This window comes from Natator depressus, chromosome 2, assembly GCF_965152275.1.
Source record: "Natator depressus isolate rNatDep1 chromosome 2, rNatDep2.hap1, whole genome shotgun sequence".
In the NCBI taxonomy this organism is placed as follows: Eukaryota; Metazoa; Chordata; order Testudines; family Cheloniidae; genus Natator; species Natator depressus.
In genome coordinates this window covers 119,091,922-119,118,020 of record NC_134235.1, presented here as the reverse complement: position 1 = coordinate 119,118,020, position 26,099 = coordinate 119,091,922, and the positions used below count along the sequence as shown (strand labels likewise).

Here is a 26,099-nt window from a genome sequence, read left to right as displayed (position 1 = left end):
TTAGTGAGGATGGAATCTCTGGAGATTTTAGAAGCTGAAATGAAAATTCTCTACTGAGTATGTGTGAACTACTTTTCAGAGGCTTATAAATTGGCCACAATTAGGTGAATTTTCACAAGGATGGCAAAAGACAGGTAGGTCCCTAACGCACAATTTAATTTGATTTAAAGGCCTATGTGGACAACCGTAAATTGATTTAAACCTAGTTTATCAATTTTTTTAAGCAAATCATTTTAGAAAGTCGACACAAGTTTGCATTGATTGAATTAAATCAATTTGAATGACACCTTTAGTTGAATTGGTTGTTGGATGTAGTGCACAGGAGCTGGGTGGTGTTGGTGGCCTGTGATATACACTTTGTAAGACTAGATGATCTAGCCTTAAGCTCTTGCTCTGACAGTGCAAGTTTTGTGTGCAGACCAGCCCTCAGCAGGGTGTCACTTAGCTGATCAAGATCATTATCTCTAGCCCTCAAAGGGTGAGAATTGCTAAGAGTTTGTCACCTTGAGGACACAGGAAAGTATGTATCTTGATTACCAGAGACTGAGTATAGTGCACTTCATAACACCACCCAAACAAAATGAGTTTTTTCAACTTTTGCTAATTTTTTCTCCTTTAAATTATGGGAATAGGAGTCCTACATGTAGCTAGAGAATGGGTGCAGAATGATGTCTCCAGCAACACCAGTCATGGTGATCCCCAACTCTAGGGTCTGTGTTGCCTGTATGTAACTAATGGGAATTTCCATGTGTTATAAATTTTCTAAAGCATAACACATCCCAGCAGAATTTTTTTTCCTATCCGCTTTGAATTTTGTAAGCTTGAAAAACAATTGTTATAAAAAAGGAGTAATTTCCTAGCAACATGGCTCTGCTTTCTGGGTCAAACCAACTGGGATATATGTTATTGCATACTTAAGCAAATTTCTGCTGTACTGACTCACCCTTTTGACTGGGTCCAGGTTTACCCTGCTGGTTTCACAGTATATATATTCTAGGTTGAGAGTATCTAACTCTTCTGCTGTAATTACAGGGTCTCTCTCCAGAAATAACTGTTTTGGTTGAATCTCTTTATTATATGGTTGCTGTTGGAACACTTGACAATTGTGAAGTTTTCTCCTTGTCTCGCTCTCTTGGTCTTTATAGAGATATTCCAGAGTATTAGTGAAGATCTGTTACAAGTAGTACTTTTTTGAAGAAGAGAATCTTAACTTTTGATAGGTGTTCTCTGAGTTATTATAGCTCTCCCACACTAACACAGTCATCTTCAGCCACAATTAGGGATACTGTAATGTGCCCATGAGCTGCAGACAAGACGTGACTCTTAGCCCTGGTCTACACTAGGACTTTAGGTCGAATTTAGCAGCGTTAAATCGATGTAAACCTGCACTGGTCCACACGATGAAGCCCTTTATTTTGACTTAAAGGGCTCTTAAAATCTATTTCCTTACTCCACCCCTGACAAGTGGATTAGCGCTTAAATCGGCCTTGCCGGGTCGAATTTGAGGTACTGTGGACACAATTCAACGGTATTGACCTCCGGGAGCTATCCCAGAGTGCTCCATTGTGACTGCTCTGGACAGCACTCTCAACTCAGATGCACGATTGTTTGCCGTTGCTTTGACGCAGGGAGGGGCGACTGACGACACGGCTTACAGTGTTGGCTTACAGGGAGTTAAAATCAACAAAGGGAGTGGCTTTACATCAAGGAGTATTTCAGGCAGGACTTCACGGAGGGTTCCAATAAGAAATGGTGCACCTAAGTTATTGTTCTTATTGGAACAAGGAGGTTAGTCTGGCCTCTGATACATGGCTAGATTTACCTCGCTGCACCTTCTCTGTGAGTGACTGCAGTGTGACCTAGAGGAATGAGTCCCCTAGACCGGGGGGGGGGGAGGGTTGGGGTTTGCAAATGAGTACAAAACAAATCTGTTCTATTTCTTGTTTTGATCCATTCCATCTATCTTTTACATCTTTGGCTGGCAGCAGACGGTGCAGAAGGACTGCATGCCATCCACATCTCATGGCTGCTTGGCAGAAGATGATGCAATAGGACTGCTAGCAATCCGTATCACCTGCCTGCTCACCATAAGATGGTTCAATAGGACTGACTGCAGGACTAAAGAGAATGACCTGATCAAGTCACTCCAAATTTAGTCCCTGCACCTATGTCTGCCCAGGCGCTCCTGATCGACCTCACACAGGTGATCAGGAGCACCTCGGACATGACGATGACGGCTACCAGTCATATTGCACCATCTGCTGCCACAAGGCAATGGGTTGCTGCTGCTGTGTAGCAGTGCAGTACCGTGTCTGCCAGCACCCAGGAGACATACGGTGACAGTTAGCTGAGCGGGCTCCATGCTTGCCGTGGTATGGCGTCTGCACAGGTAACTCAGGAAAAAAGGCACGAAACGATTGTCTGCCCTTGCTTTCACGGAGGGAGGGAGGGAACGGGGGCCTGACGATATGTACCCAGAACCACCCGCGACAATGTTTTAGCCCCATCAGGCATTGGGATCTCAACCCAGAATTCCAATGGGCAGCGGAGACTGCGGGAACTGTGGGATAGCTACCCACAGTGCAACTCTCCGGAAGTCGACTCTAGCCTCGGTACTGTGGAAGCACTCTGCCGAGTTAATGCACTTAAAGCATTTTCTGTGGGGGGACACACTCGAATATATAAAACCGATTTCTAAAAAACCGACTTCTATAAATTCGACCTAATTTCGTAGTGTAGACATACCCTTAGTAATAGCGCTCTCAGGACTGCTGGGTGACCGGCCGTGGCTGAAGGCACAGGCTGGAGCAGGAGCAATCTGTCAGAACTACCAGGTTCGTGGATGACTTGTGCTCTGAACACTCATCTCACAAACTTTGGAACACAAATATTTAAGATTCATCCTTCTTTTGCCTCCCCTCCTTGCCCAAACTAAATTGGAGGGGAGGGAGGAGTCTGACTGACTGCGTGGAAATCTATATACATTTGAGTAATCTTGGTGCTGTACAGGCTGGGTTGGTACTACTTGCATTAAAATGACACATCAGGCAATCCAAATCTGTGATGTGATTGAAATTAGAAACTTGTTCTTTCCTGTTTGTGTATGGAGTAGAGTGAGAGCTAGATTTGACTGAAGACACACCCTGTTATCCTTTGGGATAAGGCTGCAGAGAATTTTTAAAATCATCCTAGCATGGCAACAAAAGTTATGCCTACTGGTACCAAAGGACTAGAGTTGCTGTGACAAGGCATTGCTGTGTTTATAGGTGCTAGGAGTGTCGGAGAGCACTGCAACCAGCTAAATCAAAGCTATGTCATAGCCTTCAGACAGATCTGTGACTTCATAGTTTTGTTTTGGTTTTCCATTAAATCTTAAAGCATTGAATAAAAGGGCAGTGTGTTGACATGGCCTTGAAAAGCCAGAGGGGTAATAAGTAGGGATTAGGGCTGTCAAGCAATTTAAAAAAATTAATCGCGATTAATCGTGCTGTTAATAATAGGATACCATTTTTTAAAATATTTTTTGATGTTTTCTACATTTTCAAATATATACATTTCAATTACAACACTGAAAACAAATGTACGGTGCTCACTTTATATTGATTTTTGATTACAAATATTTGCACTGTAAAAAAACAAACAAGTTTGTTTACATTTGCAGGAGATAATGCTGCCCGCTTCTTGTTTACAACGTCACCTGAAAGTGCAAACAAGCGTTCGCATTGCACTGTTCCGGCCGGTGCTGCAAGATACTTCGGTGCCAGATGCACTAAAGATTCATATGTGCCTTCATGCTTCAACCACCATTCCAGAGGACATGCATCCATTCTAATGATGAGTTCTGCTTGATAACAATTCAGAACAGTGCAGACCAATGCATGTTCATTTTCATCAGCTAAGTCAGATGGACCAGCAGAAGGTTGATTTTCTTTTTTAGTGGTTCGGGTTCTGTAGTTTCCGAATCGGAGTGTTGCTCTTTTAAGACTTCTGAAAGCATGCTCCACACCTCGTCCCTCTCAAATTTTAGAAGGCACTTCAGATTCTTAAACTTCTGGGTCGAGGGCTGTATCTATCCTTAGAAATCTCACATTACCTTCTTTGCATTTTGTCAGATCTGCGGTGAAGGTGTTCTTAAAACAAACAACGTGCTGGGTCGTCATCCGAGACTGCTATAACATGAAATATATGGCAGAGTGTGGGTAAAACAGAACAGAGACATATAATTCTCCCCCAGTCACAAATTTAATTAACACATTATTTTTTTAACGAGCATCATCAGCATGGAAGCATGTCCTCTGGAATGGTGGCTGAAACATGAAGGGACATATGAATCTTAAGTGCATCTGGCACGTAAATATCTTGCGATACCAGCTACGACAGTGCCATGCAAATGCCTGTTCTCGGTTTCAGGTGACATTGTAATTAAGAAGCGAGCAGCATTATCTCCCGTAAATGTAAACAAACTTGTTTGTCTTAGTGATTGGCTGAACAAGAAGTAGAACTGAGTGGACTCATAGGTTCTCAAGTTTTGCACTGTTTTGTTTTTGAGTGCAGTTATGTAACACAGAATCTACTTTTGCTAGTTGCACTTTCACAATAGAGATTGCACTACAGTACTTGTATGAGATGAATTGAAAAATACTATATCTTGTTGTTTTCACAGTGCAAATATTTGTAATAAAAATAATAAGTGAGAACTGTACACTTTGTATTCTGTGTTGTAATTGAAGGGAATATATTTGAAAATGTAGAAAAACATCCAAAAATATGTAATAAATTTTAATTAGGATTTGGTTGTTTAATAGTGCGATTAAAACTGCGATTAATCGCAATTAATTTTTTAAAGTTAATCACGTGAATTCATGGAAGTTATATGTTGCTGCTTAGTCATCTTTTAGCTAAAAGATGTGCATTTAGTTTTTTAATCATTTCTCAAGTCAACCCCTTCAGACCACTCACTATTCTTGTTGCTCTGTTTTGACATACCGCTAAATGGAGGTTCCTAGAACAGGGTACAAATATTAGTGCTTTCTCACAAAGACCATGCTGTTCCTCCTGGATCCGTGTTGATAAGCTTCTGGGTATTCTGCTCAAACTGCATTCAGGGGTTTTGCCAAATATTATACTGGCCTATATAATTTGCTGTCTACTTCCTAGCTTCCAAACATTCCCCTCCCATTGGGCGTTATTTTTCAGAAATCTATTGACTTTTTTATTTTTCCTGAGCAAATTTGCTTGATTTTTGCCTGCTTTATTTTTGTCCCCCCCCCTCATCTTTATTGGTGCACACCACCACCACCCCCCGTACCTTCCCAATATAGCACCAGCTACAAATTTAATATTTGTCTTCAAGATATTTAACAGTGTTAATTAAAACTAGGTTTAATACTGATTCCTAATTTTGATTCCCCTCCTCCCAGCACAATACTTTGCCATTTATAAAACTTTTATTTTAATATCTTTCAGCCAGTTTTCAAACCTTGTCAGTGCTCATATCCAAGACAGTTTGAATTGACTCCCAAGTAAGATTTTTTTTTTTTATGCCCCACTGAAGTTCAGATCTATTGCATCTATTGTTTCCTTTATCTAGGATTGCCAGGCGTCCAGTTTTCAACTGGAATGCCTGGTGGAAAAGGGACCCTGGCAGGTGGCTTCAGTAGCACCGCTGACTGGGCTGTTAAAAGTCTGGTTGACTGCCCACAGCAGGGCAGGCAGGGGGCCTGCCTGGCTCTGCGCGGCTCCTAGGAAACTGCCAGCATCCCTCTCCAGCTCCTAGGCAGAGGCGTGGCCAGGTTGCTCCGCAAGCTGCTCCTGCCTGCAGGCACTGCCTCTGCAGCTCCCATTGGCTGACGAGTGGGAGCTTTGGAGCTGGCGCTTGGGGTGAGGACAGTGCATGGAGCCGCCTGGCCCTGGCTCCGCCTAGGAGCCAGAGGGAGATGTTGCTGCTTCTAGGAGCCGCCTGAGGTAAGCGCCACCCAGAGTTCGTGCCCCTGTCCTGAGCCCCCTCCCCACTCAAACCCCCTCCTGAACCCCAATCCCCTGCCCGAGCCCCGTCCAGCACCCCAGACACTTCGTCACCAGCAAGAGCCCACACCCCAACCCCCTGCCCCAGCGTGGAGCCCCCTCCTGCACCCTGAACCCCTCATTTCTGGCCCATACGCCCTCCCACACCCCAACTTAATTTAATTTAATTCCAGTTTCTATTCAAGTAGAGCTCAACACAATTCACAAGTAAATAAAACAGTAATTTAGTTAAAATGAAATGCATCGTTCATCATTTTCTAACCCACGCAAAAATTAAGAAACCTGTATGTTATGCTATGTAAATGCTGAAGTATATGTGTATGAATATAGTGTGTCTTCCTGATCAGCAAAACGAACCAAATTTAGTGGAAAGGGTATACTTTGTTGAAAATCAACAAATTTTAATGGTTACAAACCAGTGAGAATAAACTTTTCTTTATGAAAATAAATAAAAAGTACAAATGCAAAACAAACTTAAAATGTATTTAAATTATGGTTTCCTGGTTGCTAATTTAAATCAATCCACCTCTGCTGATACAGACATTAAGACTAATAAGAAATGGGAGGGGCTCAAACAAATTTTCAGGTGTCGTCTGATGTCTTTGAAGATTACAGAAGAATTTTCTGACTGCATTTAGTAAGACGGAGTTTTATGTAAATGGATGATGCAGATTTTGGGTTGTCATGTGTAAGGCATGTATACTTTTAATTTAGGCAGAAAGTTACAGGTCCCTCTCCAAGTTCTCTCTTCTCTTTTTCCACTTCTTTCTGCAGTGTGTGGATCTGAGCTGCAATGAACTGAGTGAAATCACATTACCTGAAAACCTGCCTCCAAAACTACAGGAACTAGACCTGACTGGAAACCCCAGACTAGTCCTGGATCACAAAACCCTAGAGTTGCTGAAGTAAGTAAAATGTCTTTTTAATAATGCAGGAGGCAGAATGACTACAAAGGCATGTGGGACAAGAACCCAGTTCACAAGCGTGAGACATACATATCTCTTCAAGGAGGGGCAAAAAGGCAACACATGTGTAGGTAATTCAGAAAATTAAAGCTTCTCTAAACAGAATTATTTTACTGGCACACAAATACAATTGCTGTCAATTACCATTCCTAATCAAAACCAGCTGTAACTACAATTGGGCTGATTTGACCTAATATTTCCCACTATACATTAGTTTATTCCACTACTGAGATGCCTATGGCTTGAAACTATTGGTTTCCTCCCTTGTCCTCTCACTGTCACTTGTCACAATCCTGTGCTTCTTTCCACATGACTCTGCTTTGTATGACTTTCCTGTGGTACTTACCCTCTCCAGACTTGTGGCTTTTAACGACCCACTTCTGCTATACTGCCTACAGTGAAGCTTAGTTATCCTGTTTGGGGGTTTTCTGTCCTTTGATTGTGAGCTCTTTGGAACAGGGATCATCCCTTATTGAAGGTCTGGAAAGCACCTAGCACATTACAGGTGTCACCATAAATAATTGGGTTGGCGCATAGAGAAGCAGTTTGTTTTGAGCCTCTATAGATTCCTTCCACAGAGTGTTCTGGGTTTTTCCCTCAGGGTGTAGGTGTTCTAGTGCTTCTGCCTTCAAGTCTCTCATATTCTTTAACATTCAGCAGGCCAGAGCTATCTACACCACCTCTGAGGCTCTTTGCCTGTCTGATCCTTCCAGCCTGTTAGCTGCTTAGACCAAATAGGTTCTGGGAACAGTTGAGATTTTTTTAAAAGCTTAAGCAACTGTTTTATATAACTCTAAACAGACAGACAAACAGTGCAGTATTAAATTTCACCTGTCACAAGTGATGCTTGTTCACACTAAATTCGTTAGCTTTTCAAAATTAAATCTTGGTATCTTATTGTGTTAAACTAAACAGAGAAAAATTATCTAAGACCAGTAACCTAGGTTAAATGGGAATTTAAGGCAAGTGTTTGATAGTTGAAAATAAATGTCAGTATTTTATACGGCGAACAAGGCAAGTGAACAGGAAAAATTATCCTTCTCTATTTTAGGAGTAACCTTAACACAACAGCAGTGCAGAAATATGTCTCTGTTCTGCAGATGACTTCTGAAGATGGTAATTGAATTATGCTTAATTCTTTTACAATGGCAAATCTTCCTAATCCACATGTGGATGACAAGTGCAGTATGTGCAATAGAGAACTACCATATAGATTGCATGGTGATTTTTAGTCCTAAAAGTGCTACACCTAATCATGTAGAAATGCAATTTTTGCGCTTTTATGGAAGCTACTCTGCCAACAATGTGAGGTAGCAGTTAGCCTCATTTTACAGATGGGTAACCTGAGGTAGACAGTTTATGGCTTACCCAAGGTCAGTAGTCTTTAGCAAAACCAAGAATCGAACCCAAGTATCCTGACTCAGTCCTCTACTGTAATTACCAGATAGTTTCACTTTTAAATGCAAGGTACGTTGTTCACTATGGGAAGATTTATCAGCCAATATATTTTCACCAGTGACCCTTCATGTTAAATTTATCTATCTTCACTAAACCTTTAGGATATTAAAACTGAGGGAATTTTTAATCTAAGTTTCTTTTCGCTGTTTAACTAGTTTGTTCAGTTTCTGCTTCTCAGTTTGGACAATGAAAATAGACTAGAGAGTTTTACTACAGTCCTTATTAATTTCTTGTCACTTTCAGGTTACAACAGTGCTGCAATTTTTAAGTTGGGAGCAATGCAAAAGAAATGTGTCTTAATTTACAAACTCTTTGCACTGGTGTATTAGTTTTTAAACTTCATGGAAACTTGTTTTTGGCCTTAAGATTATTAAAGGAGCCAAATGTTGGGTTGCATTTGACCTGTTGCTGTCCTCCTAACAATGCATCACAAGACCCAGATCTCTCCATGAGAGTTTTTAAATTATCCTGTGTTGATGACGTGTGTACACACACACGAGAGAGAGAGAGAATCTCACAGCAAATAAGTTAATAACTTAGTGCAAGTTGATAAATTAATTGGTTAATAACATAGTAAAAGCATCCTGATTGGTTAATATCTTAGATTACTTAATAATCAGTGTTTTAATATCATGTGTTGCAAAGAGCCGCAAGAGGCACATTAAAGAGCCGCTTGTGAGCATCAGTCTGAGTAGCACTGGTCTAATAGATGGTTTGCTGGCAGGAAGGATCATTCTTTGCCTTATGTCCAATTACTGAAGATGCTAAGGAGTCACTGCTGGTTTTTCCCAGTTGCCTATCAGAGCTGCAGTGGAGATGTGCGAAATTCAAACAGCTTAGTGGGATTAAATCAGGGGGCCCAGATAATCTTTCTCCAAGAATATTAAAGGAATTGGCACATGAAATTGCAAGCCCATTAGCAAGATTTTTTTAATGAATCTGTAAATTCAGGGGTTGTACCGTATGATTGGAGAATTGCTAACATAGTTCCTATTTTTAAGAAAGGGAAAAAAAAGTGATCCGGGTAACTACAGGCCGGTTAGTTTGACATCTGTACTATGCAAGGTCTTGGAAAAAATTTTGAAGGAGAAGGTAGTTAAGGACATTGAGGTCAATGGTAAATGGGACAAAATACAACATGGTTTTACAAAAGGTAGATTGTGCCAAACCAACCTGATCTTCTTCTTTGAGAAAGTAACAGATTTTTTAGACAAAGGAAACACAGTGGATCTAATTGACCTAGATTTCAGTAAGGCATTTGATACCGTGCCACACGGGGAATTATTAGTTAAACTGGAAAAGATGGGGATCAATATGAAAATCGAAAGGTAGATAAGGAATTGGTTAAAGGCGAGACTACAGCGAGTCCTACTGAAAGGTGAACTGTCAAGCTGGAGGGAGGTTACCAGTGGAGTTCCTCAAGGATCAGTTTTGGGACCAATCTTATTTAATCTTTTTATTACTGACCTTGGCACAAAAAGTGGGAGTGTGCTAATAAAGTCTGCGGATGATACAAAGCTGGGAGGTATTGCCAATTTAGAGAAGGACCGGGATATCATACAGGAGGATCTGGATGACCTTGTGAACTGGAGTAATAGTAATAGGATGAAATTTAATAGTGAGAAGTGTAAGGTTATGCATTTAGGGATTAATAATAAGAATTTTAGTTATGAGCTGGGGACGCATCAATTAGAAGTAACGGAGGAGGACCTTGGAGTATTGGTTGATCATAGGATGACTATGAGCTGCCAATGTGATACCGCAGTGAAAAAAGCTAATGCGGTCTTGGGATGCATCAGGAGAGGTATTTCCAGTAGAGATAAGGAGGTTTTAGTACCGTTATACCAGGCACTGGTGAGACCTCACCTGGAATACTGTGTGCAGTTCTGGTCTCCCATGTTTAAGAAGGATGAATTCAAACTGGAACAGGTACAGAGAAGGGCTACTAGGATGATCCGAGGAATGGAAAACTTGTCTTATGAAAGGAGACTCAGGGAGCTTGGCTTGTTTAGCCTAACTAAAAGAAGGTTGAGGGGAGATATGATTGCTCTCTATAAATATATCAGAGGGATTAATACCGGAGAGGGAGAGGAATTATTTAAGCTCAGTACCAATGTGGACACAAGAACAAATGGATATAAACTGGCCAATGGGAAGTTTAGACTTGAAATTAGACGAAGGTTTCTAACCATCAGAGGAGTGAAGTTTTGGAATAGCCTTCCAAGGGAAGCAGTGGGGGCGAAAGATCTATCTGGCTTTAAGATTAAACTCGATAAGTTTATGGAGGAGATGGTATGATGGGATAACATGGTTTTGGTAATTAATTGATCTTTAAATATTCATGGTATATAGGCCTAATGGCCTGTGATGGGATGTTAGATGGGGTGGGATCTGAGTTACCCAGGAAATAATTTTCTGTAGTATCTGGCTGGTGAATCTTGCCCATATGCTCAGGGTTTAGGTGATTGCCATATTTGGGGTTGGGAAGGAATTTTCCTCCAGGGCAGGTTGGAAGAGGCCCTGGAGGTTTTTCGCCTTCCTCTGTAGCATGGGGCACGGGTCACTTGCTGGAGGATTCTCTGCTCCTTGAAGTCTTTAAACCACGATTTGAGGACTTCAATAGCTCAGACATAGGTGAGAGGTTTTTCGCCTGGGTGGGTGGGTGAGATTCTGTGGCCTGCGTTGTGCAGGAGGTTGGACTAGATGATCATAATGGTCCCTTCTGACCTTAATATCTATGAATCACATTGCTTAAAGAAAGTCTATTGTAGATCTAGGTGCTGATGGCACTGACTGGACTAGAATTCTGTTGTGAGCAGATCACAACCCATAAAAGTGCCACTAAACACACTAGGAAGTAACTCTCTGGAGGGGGAATGGTAAAAGGGTAGGGGGGAGGATCCAAAAAAGGCCAGTTTAAGATCCAGGGTGGGAAGTAATGCCATTTTGGAGTGTTCAAGAGCCTCCAAAGGGACAGAATTAGAAAAACAAGACTGCTACAGGCCTAGATCTGGTATAATCTTTTCCTAGTATGGGAAGATGGTCAAAGGTAAAATGGATAATAAATAGGGCATGGAAATGCAGACTTCCCCCCATCTTAAGTAACTCTCCATATTAAGTTTTGCATAAAAATTGAGTTTATGAATTCAAGCCTCGTCATGATGGTCTTACTTAGCTTTATTTTCTGGGAGTATTTATACACTAGAAGATAATCCTAATTGCTTTTTAATAGAGGCTTACTGTATTGCAAAAATAGGGGGTTTTTTATAATGTCCAGGAAATATGCAAATAGTTCTAAAGAAGTGATCCTCTTCTTCTGTGAAACTTTGATACTGGGAGTTGGAATTTCTCTAGTACTGAATGCTACTGCTAAATGCCACAAGAGTCCTTGGTCTGTCAGTGCCAAAGGGGTGAGAGGGTGGCAAATTCAGTTCTCAGAAATCCATTTGGATCCAAGTTCCCACTTCCTGGAAAACAAGTGCAGTGTACATGAGCCACTTCAGTATCTGCTGTAAATTGCATTTGGGTATAGGTTATACCCAACTGCAAGTAGCATTACTTTGGAACGGGTCTGTTTTTTGTTTCTTGATTAGTGACCATTCTTACAAGGTATATTAGAAGTATATTAAGTTTTCCTTCTGTCTGACACTTAGAAGGGTATGGAGCCCAGAGACTAATACGTAAACATCAGTAGTTTGAGCATTACGTGGGGAGTTTTTGTTTTTTTAATGTGCTCTGGCAAGTGCATGTCCTACTTATTTATTTGTGTAGGAAAAGACTCTGATCCAGATACAGCAGCCCTAATTTAAGTTGTTTGAGGAAGAGTTCCAAGGCCATGCAGATTGTGCATGCACAATTTCTTAGCATTTCACAGTTTTAACAGGCAGTGAGGGCTTGGGTAGGGAGAAATGCACTTTTAAATAGAGTGAATAGTTAAACCTTTTATGTTTGTCCTTTTATAATGCATTTGTTTCACTGAAAGGCTCTGGTGCCTTTGAAGATGTTGCATTGTGTGGAGAACTTGCTTAACTGCCAATGGAGGAGAACAACAGGGGGTCAGGTTTTTTCCTTCACATACAGTAGCAGTATAAAAAGATGGGTATGAACAGATGGGGCTGGCCCCTTTTAAAAGCTGTATTGTGCTGCATACCATTTTCAGATGTTTGAAATTGAGACCAGAGTTTACACTGATAGTTAACTGGAGGGAGGAAGGATCCAATACCCTAAGTAAGAGCTACCACTCCAGAGTCAGGGGGTAAGAGAATGGTAATTCTTACAGCTAGAGCACAGACCTGAAGGCACCTAGAGGGGAGAGCATCCTCATATTAGCTTTTAGGCATTTTCATAAGAGGTTTTAGAACATTTCTCTGTTATCAGCTTTCGACTCAGGGGTGGGAGGAAAAGCTGGATATGGTGGTGATATGGGAGCTTTCATTTTAATACAGTAAAAATAGAATGCAGAAAGGTCTCATTAATGGGTAAAAGAAATGCACAAGTTAGATAGGATTTTCCCCCCGTGCCGCCTCTCCATATCTTCTCAGGCCAGTGGCAAATTCTGCTTGTGTTTTCTGCAGAGCCAAGGTTAAGGTTCAAATAGCTGAGCAAAGAAAAGACAAAGTTAAGGCAAACAAGAATGAAATAGACGTGCATAGTACTGCTTATTGTTTGTGTTTTTCTTGTGTGTATTCTGATGGATAACATTCTACACACTCTATTAAGTGTTTCCCTTTACACGGACACCTCATTTTCTTAAATGTAGTCGTCTTAGCGTATGCGCAACGTGCCTCAAGTGGTAGGTGACTAGGATAAGTGGGACAATAAAAGCTTCCTTACAATTTTAAGATAGCAGTGACTTTAAGCTACATGTCTGTAGTATTCATTGGGCTTTTTTCTTTTCCCTTCTCACTGCAGTAACATTCGTTGTTTCAAGATTGACCAGCCCTCAGCTGGTGACGCTTCAGGAGCCCCAGCAGTGTGGAGTCATGGTTATACCGAAGCTTCGGGAGTTAAGAACAAGTAAGTCTGGCTTGGTATCAGCACAGAGGTGCTCTGCTGCTGGAACACTTCTGTATTTTAAAAAAAAAAAAAAAAAAAAACCTACAAAGAAACTCTTTTCTTATGAGAAAGTTAGTTGGGGACATTCGTCTCACAAAAGCAGAGGCCACGGCATGACTTATATCTGTAAACTAGGTCCCTGCTTGGCTCTCATATTTCTTCTTTGTTAAAGGAGTTGCTAAGATACAAGTGTAACTGATGCATTTTGTCTGTGTAAGACTTCAGTATTTGCAAAAGACCCAAGTGCTTAAATGCATCTCTGCTCTTTGAAAAGCCTCTTTATCTTTTGCTTAAGCATGTGTCCCAAGCAAATCAGGGATGCTGCTGGAAGAAGAGTGTCTTAAACTGTGCATATTCCTACACTACTGACTGGTCCTTTTTTAATGGCTAAAGCAGCCCTTGACAAATAACATCTCAGGGGCCTGGCATGTTAACTGCTTGTATGCTGCTGGTTATATGATGCCATCTCACATTAATGGTCCGTGAATAACTTCTAAAAATCTTTTTGCACTTCCAGTTAAGGTTTTCAAACACTTGAGTCAAGTGCCAGCAAGCTTATACTCAGCATTTTATTAAATGTATCAACAAACTAAAATGATTAGCACATAGAGTAACAATGACAACTTTAAGGGGCCAGAGGAGTGAAGGCAATTTAAACTATGGTGTTCTCTTTCCATGCGCCTCCACCCATTTACACAATGCAGCATGTGAAATACGTATTGAAAAAAAAAAAAAGAACAGTTAGGTGTACCAGATTAGTTTGAGTTGATCAGCTCACCAGGGCTTCGCTGTGGTAGTGGTGCAGGAGAGAGTAGGAGTTGCTCAAAAAGTGAATTGCTGACCTCTGTATATGTTCTTGTTTTTAACGCCATTTAGAAGCTAGAGTCAGCGATCATAAAATAATTCATGGGATTGTTCATACCAGGTCCTGAGGGGTCAGAAGGCTTCCTCCTTAGCTCCGATAGCTTATTGGAAATGGTACTTAGTGTAAACCTACTTTTCTTTGTGAATTTGTAGATTGAATCTTCCTGTCTGACGGCTGTTCAGATGATCTTACTCCAGCTGTCAGTGGGCATGTGTCCACGTCATAAAACCCATGTCACAGCTTATCCCATGTTGGCAGCCTCAACAGAGGGGCCAAGATGTTATATGGTCTGAACTACCCTCTCACTCCTAAAGGCACTTGTTTCCGTACTTTGATGAAACGTGTTCAAGGGGGCAGTATGGAGAAGTTTGCTTTACAGCTTCCTGTGCTCACTTTTCATGGGTAAACCTAAGAGTAAACAGTGCAGTAGCTTTCTCGGGTTTTACTACTATTTTTTTGAATCACAAAAATAAAGACTGCACTTCACATGTCAGAAAAGTTGAAAAATCATTAGTGGGTCTCTGTTTCAACGTCTTTGTTACTCTCTTTACCATGGCATTTAACAGTACCATAAATGCTACTTATGTTGTTCACTACCAGGATCTGAAGTGAAACTGCATGACTCATGAAAAGTTTGTGATGCTTATTATAGTCTGATCTGCCTTCAAGCTGCACATCCTGGTCAGAACAATGAGAAAAGAATTGAGGAGTGTTAAAATGCTCTTCTGTTACAAATGCTTATTTATTAAAATACTATTTACGGTTTTTCCTTTTTCCTTAGACTGTGTGTGGCAGCTCTTTCAGCGAATAATTTCTGTGACAACAGGGAGGCGCTGTACGGCGTCTTTGATGGTGATCGCAACGTGGAAGTGCCCTACCTTCTGCAGTGTACAATGAGTGATATCTTGGCAGAAGAGCTGCAAAAAACAAAGAGTGAAGAGGAATATATGATCAACACTTTCATCGTTATGCAGAGGTTAACCCCAGATCTTTAATTTTTGTCATCTTCCTCCATATGCTGATCAGTCAGCATACTCGCTTCTATCCCAGAGCTGTTTTTTTCACTGTTTTCTAATGATTTTGTTTGCTAGCTTGTTACTGCACATTACTTAATTGCTTGTTTTTTTTAATTCTGACCTGCTGTTCCACACATGTCCTAAAAGGTTCATGACCAAGGAATGGATAGTTTTAGTCTCTTTTCTGAGATGTGCTTAATTTCTTTAAAAGTCTCATTGTTCAGAATTGTTAATATTTAAGGTAGTGATGTGACTTTTGTTTCCTGAGACTGATCATCTTTAAACATCCCCCCCCCTTACAACCCACAAAGCCCAGCGTGTTTCAGTCTGTCCCTCTGCACCAGTTCAGATGATCATAAACATCAAAACTGTTGTTGAGGATATGTATTCTAACTGTTTAACTGCATATTTTCAACCCTAAAATTGAATTCTTCAAGCAGGCATAAAGAGACGGTGCTATAAGCATAATGTGTAGTAGGTGTTTTTGCAAAAACAACGAGGAGTCCAGTGGCACCTTAAAAACTAACAGATGTATTTGGGCATAAGCTTTCGTGGGTAAAACACCCACATGGGTCTTTTAGGTGCCACCCCACTCCTCGTTGTTTTTGTGGATACAGACTAACACTGCTACCTCTCTGATACTAGGTGGTTTTGGTTATTTGAAAACCAGTGTATTCTGTTCTTGACAGTATAAGAGACTGTGTCTTGGGGAATAGAGTTGAATGAAGAGGATCAGACAAAAGGGAAGGAAGAGATGGGGAAAGTAAAGGAGAAGACATGTAAATAGGCTTGACTACATGGCCTCACAGTGTGGACTACGGAGGTGTGAATTGCTGTGTACACTAAAGGACTGTGTTAACATTAACTAGGCCCCTTCTAGTTTGTGCTAGCAAGGTCTACACAGGGCAGTTACAGTGCAACACTTCAGTGAACGCTGTGACCCACATAGTCCGCACTGGAGGGCCATGAATTCCTGTGTCTGAGGGGTTGTTTACACCATATTTGTCAGACAGTCACTTCCTGAAAAGATCCAATTCCTACATCAGGAAGTAGGAGCTGTAGGATCAAATTGAATCAACTGTACACAAGAAAAAAAAGGGGTACTGTGCCCTTTGTTTCTGTAATATTGTGGCTCCCCACTTTTATCATTACTTGGGACATTGCCTCACTCTGACAGGTGTTGGAAGTGAATCCTGCAGGATGATTAGAATCCTAGGTATGAGGCAGGGAAAGTACCTAATAGGTGGCCTTACCCATCTCTTTAGATTTCCTTGAAATTATACCAGTTTTTCTGCAAAAAGATATTTCTTTACACGTGTCTCAAAGAATAGGCTAATCAACAATTCATAGAACCCAGAAATAGTATTGGTTCTAGTTGCATGTATCCATTTATTGAGGGTTAGTACAATATTTCTGTTTCTCAAACATTCCTGAGCTAAAAAAATGCTAACCTACATCAGACCTTGGATAACTGAATTTGAATATTATCACCTCAGGGTTCTATATCAAAGTTCTGATCTTTGTTAAAACAAAAGAGCTAAGAAAGCTAGGAATGTTCAGTAATTTAGTTGTTCAGTTACTGCAAAGAAAGTGAAATAGGGTTAGAAGCCCATGCAGAGGGAGAGATGGAAAAATTGTTAAATACAATCGGAAATTAAATTGCAAAATGCCATAAAAAGTAGATTAGTTTTAATATGAGCAAGACAATACTTTGTATGCTTAAGACAGGTTTTGTCATTGAACTGTAGCCAAGGCTTTCTAAAATGACAAGTTAAAAATATTCTTCAAATGTGCCTGATAAGATATTACTTCTGGTGTGATGATAGGTTTGTGAATTAGTGATCTGGAGACCAATTACAATTGGAAAGTGTTTTCTGTGTTTTTAATGGTGATAACTGCAAGTGTTCTAGTTTGTTTAGGTTAGATACTTTACTGTGGAGCTTTAGGAGTCTGAAAGTGCAGAAAAACAATGGTTAAATACTTAAAACTGAGTGGCAATAAGCAGTAAAACATTGATTCCAGCTCTTTAAAAAATACATTGCTGTTTTGGAAACTAAAGCTTCATGTTCACAAATGATTATATTTTTAGATTCTACCTCTAGTTTTTCAATAGCTTCCTAATCCTTAAATTTCCTAAAGGTTTTCTGGGGGGATGTATAAGGTAAAATACTCTAGCTGTGTTGGTAATGCGATGACAAATGACCAGTGGCACTGGGTTTGTGAGGGTTTTTTTAATTGAGAATGGATCCAACTGAGGATGTATATCTTCTTTCTTATAACACACTGCCCATGAGTTGTACATAACTTCCTCACGACTTTGGTATAAAGCGTCACAATCTGAACTGGAGTGCCTGTTCTTCCCAGTGAACCTTGAGAGTCTATGTCCTGTGATTGGGATTGCTGAACTGTGGTCCCCTGCTCCTCTCTCTACTCTGATCTCATAATGCAACTTTTCCCATTAATCAGCAAGTATTGCTTTGTTTACATTCCAGGAAACTTGGAACTGCAGGACAAAAACTTGGAGGCTCTGCTGTCCTTTGCCATATAAAACACGATCCCATGGACCCAGGTGGATGCTTCACATTAACCTCAGCAAATGTGGGGAAGTGCCAAACTATTCTCTGTAGGAATGGAAAACCTTTGCCTTTGTCCAGGTCTTATGTGATGAGTTGTGAAGAAGAGCTAAAGAGGATTAAACAGCACAAGGCCATTATCACAGAGGTAAGAACTGTAGTGCTGGTGGAGGGAATGTTACAGTCTGCAACTTCCTCTAGAGACAATTCTGAGCAACACACCAAACATATTTCCTTATCATATAAATAATAACCTGTAGTTTAAAAACAGGTGTGGCTGTGCTGGAATTTCATCTTCCCCTTCCAGTATGTTTTGTGTCATGTGGTCCAGTTGCTGTTGCTCTGCAGAGATACTCAGCCACAAGGGTCTGAGCATGCTGGCCTTAAACAGGGGAAGATGAGGAAACCAGCCTTCTACCTGGAAGAGGAATTGCTGGGCTGGAGTAGGGATGAAGAGCTCATCCACTTTGTGTACGGTGGAAAAGTGCTCAGAGAGAGCTTGGAGTGTGATGTCTTTTCTTCTGTAAAAAGAAAAGGAGGACTTGTGGCACCTTAGAGACTAACAAATTTATTTGAGCATAAGTTTTCGTGAGCTACAGCTCACTTCATCGGATGCATCCGATCAAGTGCGCTGTAGTTCATGAAAGCTTATGCTCAAATAAATTTGTTAGTTTCTAAGGTGCCACAAGTCCTCCTTTTCTTTTTGCGGATGCAGACTAACACGGCTGCTACTTTGAAACTTTTCTTCCATAAGAGACTTTCTCTGCTCCTTCCTTCTATCTGGCCAGCCAGGATGCTGACAGACAGCAGGCTGATTTTTCTGTCTCACGACAGAATATATTGTGCCAGCTATGGGCTTGTGCTCTGGCAGGCAGCTCTGTAGTAGAGAGACTGCAGCTTCTGCACAGGGAATCCATTCTGTGCTCACCCACAGACTGGAGGTTGAGTGAGCTGCTGAAAGAGTAGAGAACCAGTCTCCTCCCTTGGAAGATAAAGACCCAGAGGGCAGATAGCTGACGCAGAACATACATGTGGGGAACTGATAGAAAGCAGAAAGAGAGAGGAGCCCGTCCTTCTCTTTTTGGTCTGCTGCATCCCTACTTAAGGATTTGATGCTCAGCCTACTGCTGTACATGCATAGATCTGTTAAACCTGCCAAGCAAAGGTGGTGCGGGATTAGAATCTAAAATGTGACATGCTTGAAGCGAGCCACTCCATCACGTACTGCAGATAACCAGGGAGCTGTCAGTATGTCCCTTTGTAAAGGAGAAGTTAATTCCTGCTTTAAATCTTAGAATGACTCATCAATTTCACACACTTGGATGGCTTATCAATTCTGTCAGGCTTATTTATAATATGGAACCCTACCAGGCCAACGAGGTTTTTCTGTTCTGAGGCATTTTAAAGGCCTACCTTTTCTTAGTCTTCATTCACTTTCCTTTGGTTATTTGTTCTGTAGTGGCCGTTGCTGGCATCAGTTGGACCAAATGATTATAAATCATTGCCTTTGTGGTTCTCTAAATTAGCTGGGTTGGAGTTATCCCCGTAAAGGCTGGCAGGTAACCAAACACAACAACACTTGAGATGCTTGCTCTCCTTACCCTGCCAGCTCAGATTCTAACTAAGCCAGAATCTTGGGGCTTGAACGTACATGGATGTATTTCTTAAATACACATTTTTAATGGTGTTTTCCCGCTCAGATATTACTCCTCCTCCCCTTGGGAAATCTCATATCTAAGAGGAAATGTAGTAAGTAATTGGGGTATGTAAAACATTTCACTACAGCTCAGCTGATTGGAAAACACAGACTTGCACTCTGCTATATTTGACTTGCATGCTTAATTTAAAGAATATTTTTAAATTGTACCTTTCGAAGGGCTGAGCTGAGATAAATAATGTACAGCTGCAGGAGAGATGCCATAACCATGATCCCATAGCCCAGGGGTGGCCATCCTGAGCCTGAGAAGGAGCCAGAATTTACCAACATACATTGCCAAAGAGCCACAGTAATATGTCAGCAGCCCCCACATCCGTTTCCCCCCCCCCCCCCACTCCCAGTGCCTCTGACCCACCGGTAGCCCTGCCGATCAGTGCCTCCCCCTCCCTCCCCGCACCTCCTGATCAGCTGTTTCGTGGCATGCAGGAGGCTTGGGGGGTGGGGGGGGGTAGGAACAAGGGCATGGCAGGCTCAGGAGAGGGGGCGGGAAGGGGTGGAGTGGAGTGGGGACAGGGCCTGTGGCAGAGCCAGGGGTTGAGCAGTGAGCACCCCCCCACATATTGGAAAGTTGGCGCCTGTAGCTCCAGCCCCGGAGTCGGCGCCTGTACAAGGAGCTGCATATTAACTTCTGAAGAGCCGCATGTGGCTCCGGAGCCACAGGTTGGCCACCCCTGCCCTAGCCATTGTTCAGTGTGGACTTGTGGGGGCGGAGAGGATCATACACAAGATAAAATACCTTAAGTGGGGGGGACAGATCTGACTGGCTAATGAGACAGTAGCTGCATGAGCCATTAGCCAGAGCAGTGACCCCCACACCCTTATGCACAAATTAGAGGATTGGGCCAAAAGAAATCTGAGATTCAACAAGGACAAGTGCAGAGTCCTGCACTTAGGAAGGAAGAATCCCATGCACTGCTACAGACTAGGGACTAGGAAGCAGTTCTGCAGAAAAGGACCTAGGGGTTATGGTGGACCCAAAGTTGGATATGAGTCAACAGTGTGCCCTTGTTGCCAAGAAGGCTAACGGCATTTTGGGCTGTATAAGTAGGAGCATTGCGAGTAGATCGAGGGGCGTAATCGTTCCCCTCTATTTGGCATTGGTGCGGCCTCATCTGGAGTACTGTGTCCAGTTTAGGGCTCCACACTACAAGAAGGATGTGGAAAAATTGGAGAGAGTCCAGCGGAGGGCAACAAAAATGACTGGGGGCTGGAGCACATGACTTATGAGGAGAGGCTGAGGGAACTGGGATTATTTCTTCTGCAGAAGAGAAGAATGAGGGGGATTTGATATCTGCTTTCAACTACCTAAAAGGGGGTTCCAAAGAGGATGGATCTAGACTGTTCTCAGTGGTACCAGACGATAGAACAAGGAGTAATGGTGTCAAGTTGCAGTGGGGGAGGTTTAGGTTGGATATTAGGAAAAACTTTCACTCAGAGGGTGGTGAAGCACTGGAATGGGTTACCTAGGGAGGTGGTGGAATCTCCTTCCTTAGAGGTTTTTAAGGTCAGGCTTGACAAAGCCCTGGCTGGGATGATTTAGTTGGGGATTAGGTCCTGCTCTGAGCAGGGGGTTGGACTAGATGACCTCCTGAGGTCCCTTCCAACCCTAATATTCTATGATTCTCATGGCTTTTCTTTGAACCATCTCCAGTTTATCAGTATCCTCCTTGAATTGTGGGCACCCAAACTGGACACTGTATTCCAGCAATGGTCACACAAGTGTCAAATATTAGAGGAAAAATTACCCCTCTGCTCCTACTTGAGATTCCCCTGGTTCTTGATCCTGGGATTGCATTAGCTCTTTTGGCCACAGCTTCACATGGGGAGCTCACAGTCAACTGATTATCTACCACGACCCCCAAATCTTTTTCAGAGTCACTGCTTTCCAGGATAGAATCCCCCATCATGTAAGTATGGCCTACTTTGTTCCTAGATGCATACATTTACATGTAGCTGTATTAAAATGTATATTGTTTGCTTATGCCCAATTCATGAACCGATCCAAATCTCTCTGAATCAATTACTTGTCTTCATTATTTACCACTCCCCCCCCCACCCCAAATTTTTGTGTCATCTGCAAACTTTATCAGTAATGATTTTGTTTTCTTCAGGGTAATTGATAAAAATGTTAAATAGCATAGTACCAAGAACCAATCCCTACGGGACCCCACTGGAAACACATCCACGTGATGATGATTCCCCATTTTCAGTTATATTTTGAGACCAATCATCTAGCCAGTTTTTAATCCATTTAACGTGTGCCATGTTAATTTTATATTCTTGTTTTTTAATTAAAATGTGGTGCAATACCATGTCAAAGACTTTACAGAAGCCTAGGGATATTATGTCAACACTATTAGCATATCACCCATACTTATCATTTCCTCAAAAAAAGAGATCAAGTTAATTTGATAGGATCTATTTTCCATGAACCCATCTTGATTTGCATTATTTACATTACCCTCCTTTAATTCTTTATTAATAGAGTCCCATATCAGCCACTCCATTATCTTGCCCAGGAGTCACGTCAGGCTGACAGGCCAATAATTATCAGGGTCATCCTGTTTGCCCTTTTAAAAATTGGCACATTATTAGTTTTCTTCCAGTCATCTGGAACTTACCCAGTGCTCCAAGGTTTATGGAAAATCAACATTAACAGTCCAGTGAACTTCTCAGCCAGCTCTCAAAATTCTCGGATACGAGTTATCTGGACCTGCTGATTTTAAAATGTCTAGCTTCATTAGCTTCTGTTCAACATCCTCCAGAGCTACAAGTAAAATGGAAAGTGTGTTATCAGCATATGATGAGACTACATCTGTTTTTCCCCAAAAAACTTCATCACTCTGGCTCCTTATCTATAAAATAGATGGGATGTTTAGATGCCATACAGGATGTTGTGAAGATGGACATTTCTAAAATGCTTGTAAGATGTAAGTGTCTTTGTATATTCTCAACTTCGTGTCCTCTTTTTTTTTTTTTTTAATTTCAGGATGGTAAAGTAAATGGCGTGACAGATTCCACAAGAATCTTGGGATACACCTTCCTTCACCCAAGCGTTGTGCCCCGCCCTCATGTCCAGTCCATGACCTTGACTCCGCAGGACGAGTTCTTCATTCTGGGTAGCAAGGGATTGTGGGACAGCCTCTCCATCGAGGAGGCGGTGGAAGCGGTAAGAAATGTGCCTGAACCACTGGCAGCTGCAAAGAAGCTTTGCACTTTGGCCCAGAGCTACGGCTACAACGACAGCCTCAGCGCGGTGGTGGTTCAGCTCAATGTGACGGAGGACAGCTTTTGCTGCTGTGAGCTTAATGGAGTCCCGCCTCCCAGCCCAGGCATCTTTCCCCAGTCAGTCAACGTAGTAATTAAAGACAGACCTACGGATGCTTTGGGAATGCCATCTTCCAGCAGCGGCATGGCCTCTGAGATTAGCAGCGAGATCTCCACCTCTGAAATGAGCAGCGAGGTGGGGTCCACTGCCTCTGATGAGCCCCCTCAGGTAGCCATGAATGAGAACAGCCCAGCATACCCCAACGAACAGCGCTGCATGCTTCACCCAGTCTGCCTATCCAATTCTTTCCAAAGGCAGTTGTCCAGTGCCACCTTCTCCAGCGCCTTCTCTGACAACGGCCTTGACAGTGATGACGAGGAGCCAATTGAGGGTGTCTTTACCAATGGGAGCCAAGTGGAAGTGGAGGTGGACATCCACTGTGGCCGAGCAAAGGAGAAGCTGCTGCTCCAAGTGCCTGTGGAAGCCAGCGATGAAGGCATCGTCATTAGTGCGAATGAGGATGAAACGGGCCTTTCCAGGAAAGCCGATTACTCCAGCACTGGTACAATTGGGCGCCGACGGGGCAATGGTTCTGTGGCTCCTCAGGAAAGGAGCCATAACTTGATTGAAGTAGCAACTGATGCACCCCTCAGAAAAACTGGGGGCTACTTTGCAGCCCCAGCGCAGCCAGATCCAGATGACCAATTCATCATCCCACCAGAGCTTGAAGAAGAGGTCAAGGAGATTATGAAACAACACCAGGAACAACAGCAGCAGCAGCGACAGTATCAGATGGATCAGCTGCCAGACTATTATGATACACCACTATGACCCAGTCTGTGTGCTGTTCAGAAATAAACTAACGAACAAGAAGACATGAGTGCAGGACCCAAATAGGGCTCACGTTACAGCAGGGGTTTTACTACATTTTGTTTTCCTTACTCTACCACTACAGATAACTGCAGTTTCTCTTTCCGTTTGTTAGTTTTAATATCAACCGACATTGTTCTAGAGATGATTTACCAATAAGATTTAAACTAGTTAACTTTCCCCTTAACATATCAAGTGTAAAAAATAAAAGGTTTAATATATTGCAGAGAGACATGATGTAATTTTTTTTAAATGGCTCGTTTTTTGTTTGTTTGGAAAGCAGGGCAGTATGCCAGTGCTAAATGATTAAGTAAAATTGTAATACTGTATTTCTTTGAGAAAGAAAAAGGCTTTTTTGGTCTTGAAAATGATAGACATTTGTAGAATATGGAGACTAACTCCTAGGAGTTGCTTTAGTCTTTCAGATGACTTAAGTCACTGAGATTCACTAATTTTCTCTGAGAGAACAGTTGATTGGGAAATTACTGTAAATAGGTCTGTGTTGTATAGCGAGGCTTAAAATGTTTTGTAGTCTTGGCATAAGGACACAACCTGAACTTACTTTTGTTTTCTTGACTCTTTGGGCCATGGTTGTCATACTGAGTGGCTGTACAAGTTACCTACAAATTTAGGTGGTTCTTAAACCGTAGAAAACAGCCTCTTCTGGTCTCTGTTTTTCTTCCTTTTACTTTTACATGCACATTTTATTTGTGTTCCTTATTGCTGCCACAACCAGCATGATTGTATAGAGCTCCTTTACTGTAGATCATTTACATACCAAGAGTTATATTAAAGCAGAATGCACAAATGAACATGTCATAACTTTTGTTATAATAAATACAAAATTTACAAATAATGAGAGTCTGCTTTTATGTCTGAGCAGCTGGATGTATGTATTTCCTGAACAAAAGTTCTTGGAGTTCTTTGGGTTCATCTGGATAGCACACACTGTTTTTAAATAGCTCCGTTTCAATTGTTCTGTGAAACTGGAGAATTTTACAAAGGTAAACCTTGAAAATATAGGAATCTGCTGTAAAAATAAATCACTAGGTACTTTTACAGTGAAATCATATTTCTTATAAAGGGGCTCAAATTCTCTAGCAGAGAAATATTGCATTTAATTCCTATTGCCTTTTTTCTTTCAGTAGCACTAATCTGTTGACAGAGCTTCCTCCAAAACACTATTGACGATACTGGAAGACTCAGGACCACCTATGGTCTGACTTCAGACCCCACCACCCTCTTTCAGAAGGATGGGGCGGAGGAGAGAAAGGGGCGAGAAGTCTGAACAATTTAAATTTGAGTTTAATGGTAGTTCTGCCTTTCGCAACAAGAAAAAAAAATTTTTTTTTCCTGCTTGAGTTGAGAAGTGGTAACACTCTTCTCAATCTCACTTTCATTTGAGTGCTGCAGATCAGCCTTATTTTGTCTTTTGATAGATGGATCGGTGTTTAATAGCAGGTGACGTACCTCCCTGAGGCTGTGTTGAGTCAACATCTTGTAATGGGAGCATAATATGGGACAGGCTTCCCAGTCTGCTCCAAGGACCTGATGGCAAAAAGGAGAGATTTCCTTTAATACAGCTTTTGACTAGCTTTCCCTCTAAGAATACTACGGGCAATTAAGAGGTGGGGAATTTGGGGGGAAAATACAAAAGTACTGATATTCAGTTTGGCAGACACTGATTCACATCGCTTGCCTGGTGTGGTTCTAATGCAGAACGTGTTTGTAGTCCCATTGGTATCATTAATGAGCTCAGTAGGGACATGTACAGCTGGGGGAGTATGTTAATTTGCTGCAGAATCAGCTCCACAACGGGAGCACAAATCACTATTGTTCTGGAGGAGCCATAAGATACAGTATTAAAATAGAAACTAGATTAATAACTTTTAAGCAGGTAACACTGTGGATAGTCTTTGATAAATGGTTCCGAAATCCAAACATGGACTGGTAGTGGTTCATTTTGTTCTGAATAATCAGACTTAATGTCCTTGGCGCTGAGATTTTTCAGATGTTGCCTGAGCCTAAAGGCGCTAATGAACAAAGGTTATACAAGGTCCTGGGCAAGTGGGTACAAGTTAGGGCTTCCTGAGTAATTGTAAAACTTCTCTGCACCCTAGGAATGGGAATTTGCTCCAGTGCAGAGTCTATTGTTAACAGCGCAATAATGTTGCTGCTGCTCTGTCAGTGAGCAGGACTAGCTTGAATTGTCCTTCTATTTCTCTTCAATCTGAAATGCTTCTGTGAAATAACATAGGATAGCATAATGATGAGTGAAATTTCCTCTT

At 41.7% G+C, this 26,099-nt stretch overlaps 1 protein-coding gene across 1 annotated transcript in view; it reads left to right on the top strand.

Annotated features, from left to right (window-relative positions):
* The window catches only part of PHLPP1 (PH domain and leucine rich repeat protein phosphatase 1), a 217,992-nt gene extending 193,374 nt beyond the window's left edge, over positions 1-24,618 (top strand). The window contains exons 13-17 of the mRNA XM_074944968.1: positions 6,799-6,929; positions 13,359-13,463; positions 15,149-15,343; positions 17,876-18,104; positions 22,663-24,618. Coding sequence (XP_074801069.1) covers positions 6,799-6,929; positions 13,359-13,463; positions 15,149-15,343; positions 17,876-18,104; positions 22,663-23,772 — 1,770 coding nt within the window. The 3' untranslated portion in view covers positions 23,773-24,618. The remainder of the gene's footprint in view (positions 1-6,798; positions 6,930-13,358; positions 13,464-15,148; positions 15,344-17,875; positions 18,105-22,662) is intronic.
* Positions 24,619-26,099: the final 1,481 nt, after the last annotated feature.